Source organism: Triticum urartu, unplaced genomic scaffold (assembly GCF_003073215.2).
Source record: "Triticum urartu cultivar G1812 unplaced genomic scaffold, Tu2.1 TuUngrouped_contig_6669, whole genome shotgun sequence".
Lineage (NCBI taxonomy): Eukaryota > Viridiplantae > Streptophyta > Magnoliopsida > Poales > Poaceae > Triticum > Triticum urartu.
Genome location: NW_024117449.1, coordinates 1 through 4,795, shown reverse-complemented (window position 1 = coordinate 4,795; position 4,795 = coordinate 1). Strand labels below are relative to the sequence as shown.

At 46.3% G+C, this 4,795-nt stretch overlaps 1 protein-coding gene across 2 annotated transcripts; it reads right to left on the bottom strand.

Annotated features, from left to right (window-relative positions):
• Positions 1–1,200: 1,200 nt before the first annotated feature.
• LOC125530937 (protein BUNDLE SHEATH DEFECTIVE 2, chloroplastic-like) lies at positions 1,201–3,823 on the bottom strand. Of its 2 annotated transcripts, none has more exons than XM_048695352.1 (4): positions 3,541–3,823; positions 1,819–1,915; positions 1,675–1,729; positions 1,201–1,589 (listed from the first exon to the last, which is right to left on the bottom strand). In XM_048695352.1, exons 1-4 carry the CDS (start codon positions 3,673–3,675, stop codon positions 1,484–1,486), a joined length of 393 nt encoding a protein of 130 aa, XP_048551309.1. In that variant the 5' UTR covers positions 3,676–3,823; the 3' UTR covers positions 1,201–1,483. The 2 variants fall into 2 exon arrangements, with proteins under 2 accessions (XP_048551309.1, XP_048551310.1); XM_048695353.1 differs by having other exon boundaries at positions 1,819–1,932; positions 3,541–3,727.
• Between the last annotated feature and the right edge of the window lie 972 nt (positions 3,824–4,795).

Sequence of the window (4,795 nt, the reverse complement as noted above, 5' to 3'; positions counted from 1 at the left end):
ATCAACTTCAGAAGCGAAACGAGTTCAAAAATAAGGGATGATAGAACAGTGGAGCCCTAACTGGTTTCAGATGATACATTGGAAACGAAAAGCATTTTGCATCAACTTCAGAAGCGAAACGAGTTCAAAAATAAGGGATGATAGAACAGTGGAGCCCTAACTGGTTTCAGATGATACATTGGAAACGAAAAGCATTTTGCATCAACTTCAGAAGCGAAACGAGTTCAAAAATAAGGGATGATAGAACAGTGGAGCCCTAACTGGTTTCAGATGATACATTGGAAACGAAAAGCATTTTGCATCAACTTCAGAAGCGAAACGAGTTCAAAAATAAGGGATGATAGAACAGTGGAGCCCTAACTGGTTTCAGATGATACATTGGAAACGAAAAGCATTTTGCATCAACTTCAGAAGCGAAACAAGTTCAAAAATAAGGGAAGATAGTACGCTTTCCGGTTTGATGCATTCCAGGGAAATCCACTGTTTATACTAGTGTACTGTAAAGTTAAATATGGGGCAAAAAAACCTGGTACGCAGCACTCGAGGCGTATTTTAACGACGTGAAGAATAGGATGTGTTGAAGAAAAGAAATCAACAGAAAGCCGCCGGCAGAAGCGAGTGGCCGAGATCCTAGCGGCTTCCTGTCAAGTCCATCGCTCAGTCCATGTTTGTATGCAGGCAAAGGCAATGGCGCTCACTGGTGGGCAGTGATAGCTTTGTTTCATTCAGCAGACATGTCAGTGAAGAGGCCGAAGGGGATCCTGATGGACAACACCGGCCGTGGACATATCCACCTTCTATATCCCGAGTGCAAAGCATTCCCCCGGAGATCTGTTACGCTGTGGTCTGCGCTCTCAGTCTCTCACAGCTTACGGTTTCAGACCTGCAGTTCATGATACAACGCTGGGGCAGTGCCTTACCTTTCTGCCACTCATCCGTACTTCTACAAATATTGAAACAATTGTGCATTAGCAACTCTGATCTAAAAATATCCAAACACCACATCACCCCAATACTTGTTCTCAGTTTTCTGATCCAAGCATAGCAGTCTACAAATCCTCTTGTATCAGGAAAACGGAATAAAACCTGTTTCTACACTGTTGTACCAAAACAACCATCTACGGTTTTAGCTGTAGAAAGCTCAACTTTGGAACGATGGGTTACAACACAAATGCAGCATGCCTATGTAACGTGCTCAGATGCGGTAAATCGGCATCTTCTTTCGAACAAAGCATTCAGATGCACACTGTCATTCATACACAAATTTAGCCGGTTGATAAAACTGAAGACCCTTAGCCTCTGATCATAATCTACATCTAATGTTTCTTTGCTGGCAAGAAAATTCTGCAGCATTAGCATAAGATCAAAGTTTTCACAGTAACTTCACACAGCTCATTCAAATGTTAATCCTATGGCCTCAATGGGACATTTTTTTTCCTGACCATTTGACTTGGCCGGCCTTCCAACACTGCCTGTGCGACACTCATTTCCTATTGACTGTGAAGTGAAAGCCCATGGGTTCTCGATATTCACCTGTTCCATGGCACCGGTGGCAGTAATCTAGGCCGCTACCCCCGCATATTTGGCACCTGACAATTGAAAGTTATGTTAGAGGGATGTGCCAGTGTTCAGTACCTCAGTATGCTAGACGTATATGAGTAGGGGTGTCCTCACCATTGCGGCCATTCTCCCTTGGGGAGCACGGCGAGATCGACATGATTTATTCTTCCTGCACATTTCAGGCCCGATTTTCATGAGAACTGATAGTACGGATCAACATACTAGCAAGAGAAAATAGCTTGGGAGTAAAATAGACACCTCTACCGAAACAGTTGCGGCAATTTATTGTCCCAGTGCCTTTGCAGATGGTGCATGGAGGATCAGGTCGTTTTGGTCTTTCTCTCCTAACATTAGACTGCATCATGGTCACAACTAAGAAAACAGAGGACTGACCAATTAATAAGTGAAAGAATGACACACAATGTTCAATTATTTGCACCATCTAATGTATATCTGGCCTGACATGGTGTCCTATCTGGCTATTTCTCATTTCTCCTGCAAGGTGAAAACCTCCTATACCCTGAACTTGGTGGAGGATCACAAGGGAAGCGGCAAGATAATACATCGTCGTATTGATACTTTGTTTAATTTATTTATCCAGTGTAAACTCGACCATGAGTATGTTTTGTCTTCTGTGGTTCTGTCACAAGAATCACCGTGCCAACAATCCAAGGTATCAAGACCCTCTTTGGGACTAACTGTTCTGTGGACTTTGAGTATGTTGCTAAGTGGTGGGTTAGTAACAAGAACATCAGGCAATCAACCTTGTTCATGCTGCAACCTTATGGGCTCTCAGGAAACATAGAAATGAACTCTGCTTTAACAGATGTTCATGGCTTGGTGTGCAGATAGTTCTGAAGGGCATAGCTGTAGCATGCTCTCAGTGGGCAATTCTATGCTCCGATCATGCAAAAGAGTGCATTCTGGAGATCACAAGTTCTTTATGGGTGCTGGCCAGGAGCCCACCTCCACTGACGTGGCCAAATCCAGGCTAACTGGGCAGTGGGTGGTGGCTGAAGCTGTCGTCGCTATCTGGTCTGCCGGCCTAAGGCTGCTGCTGCTTGGGAAGCCAACATTGCTGGGTTAGCGAAGTGTGCACAGGAATCCTCCCGCAGTCTGCTTGAAGACAGCGTCTGGCTCAAGAGTCCACTGGGACCTTGAAGGCACTGGCTTGTGTTCTGATTTCGTACTTGTGCTGTGTGTCGTGCAATGGTCATATTTTCCGAACCCATAAAGAATGTAGCCTGTTCCCTTCCCTGAACTTTGGGCATTGCTTGTTTTCCTTGCTGTAATTTCTAGTAGAGTACTTAGTTTCCACTGGATTTGGCATGTCAGCCTACTCCCGAGTGCGTTCATGTAAACTATTTGGTTTCAGCTCAATGAAATGGGCCTTTTCCTCTGAAAAATCAATCCAAGGTTTACATGTAACTCTGGTTATTCTGTCTGTAAACAAGCATTTGATGCATAACTGAAGTTGTCTACCGCAATATTTGCACATGAACTGGCCACTCCTACCGGATTGCATGACTTACTCATTCTGCAATGCTGCTTACCCCCACCCACTCAGCCACTCGGGCAACTTGTGCAACATCCATTCTCCATGCTTCTCAGCCTTACCATTACCATAATATCCCAAAAACTACCTGGAAGTACAAGCAGTTCCACTTCCACCTCACTGTTCTAAAAGGCCGCGAGAACAAAAATACAAGCTCTGCCTAATTTTCTGTTTATTTCACCTTTCATTTTGGATTCCTGCTATTTTTTCCCCACCCTCGCTCTTCAACGGGACGCTGCCAGACCACACTACATAGATGAACAATTCACAGACGCCTTGCAGCCAAAGCAGTCCCGTGAAGAGAATACGAGCTACTGTTGCTAAAGGTCTAAACTATGTGCTTCCAGCCTATCAATTGTTCGACGAATTGCGGACACGGGAACAGAGCAGAAGGAATGGGACAAAGGGGGAAAAGTTCAGCTCACCTCGGTGCGGACGACCCATGCCGGCCTCCGAACGCCCAGCCGGCTAGGGGGGCCTTCAAATCCGGGGAGTGAGCTCGTCGGAGGTTGCGCCGGCAGCCCAGCGCAACCGGGGCTGGCCGCCGGCGTCGCAGGCATCGGTGGCTACCGCCTAGCCGCTTACTACACCACGGATTTCCAGAAGCCTCTCAAACATTTTCAGGGTTGCGTTATCCACTGATAATTGGGCCACTTTGAGCTCTCACTAGTTGGACGTCGGATCTTTGGGCTTTACATGTTCTTCACAATGAACTTTCGAGCCAACCGTTTTGGGTTGGTTTAACATTTTGTTTTTGTTTTTGAGAACTAGTAGTAGTTATGTAAGTGCAACACACGATCCGAAATTTAAAAAATTCTGATTTTTTAAAATTAATCTATGTTTTGCATCTTCGGATTTACTTAATCAGTCTTGCAAGCGGTGAATATCAATATCTCTGGCGGTGGCGGCGAGATGTCAACAGCGGCATGGTTCGCGTCTAACATGGTCGTGGTCTAGGGATCAGGTTGACTGGTTTGGAAATATTCCAAATTATGATTTGTTTTTTAGAGCAACTCTAGCAGACCCCGCATCCGCCCCCGACCCGCAAAATAACCGCCAAAATGTGGGTAGGGACGGAAAAACCTGCCCGTTCAGACCTCGCATCCTGCCCCGACCCGTAAAAAATTTTGAGGGGCGCGGCAAAATCCCGACCCCAACCCGGGAATACGCGGGTTTCCCCCTCGCGGCTGCAGTGCCCTGCATTACACAAAAGCAGTTGGCGGGAGGGAGATTTCAGCCCGCGCGTTTTCCCCCTCCTTCCGCCGCCGACCGCCCTTGCTTCCGCCCGCCTGCCGCCAGGGATTTGGCCAAATCTGCGGGCGGAATCGGTCCGCGGGGCCGCCTGATACGTCTCCGTCGTATCTACTTTTTCAAACACTTTTGCCCTTGTTTTGGACTCTAACTTACATGATTTGAATGGAACTAACCCGGACTGACGTTGTTTTTAGAAGAATTGCTATGGTGTTATTTATGTGCAGAAAAAAAACGTTCTCGGAATGACCTAAAACTTCCCGGAGCAACTTTTCAGAAATAATAAAAAATCCTCGCAAAAGATGAAGGTCAGGGGGCCCACCACCTGTCCACGAGTGGCCCCCTGGAGCTCCTCCGACCTCAACTCCAACTCTATATATTTGGTTTCGGGGAGAAAAAAAATCAGAGAGAAGGATTCATCGCGTTTTA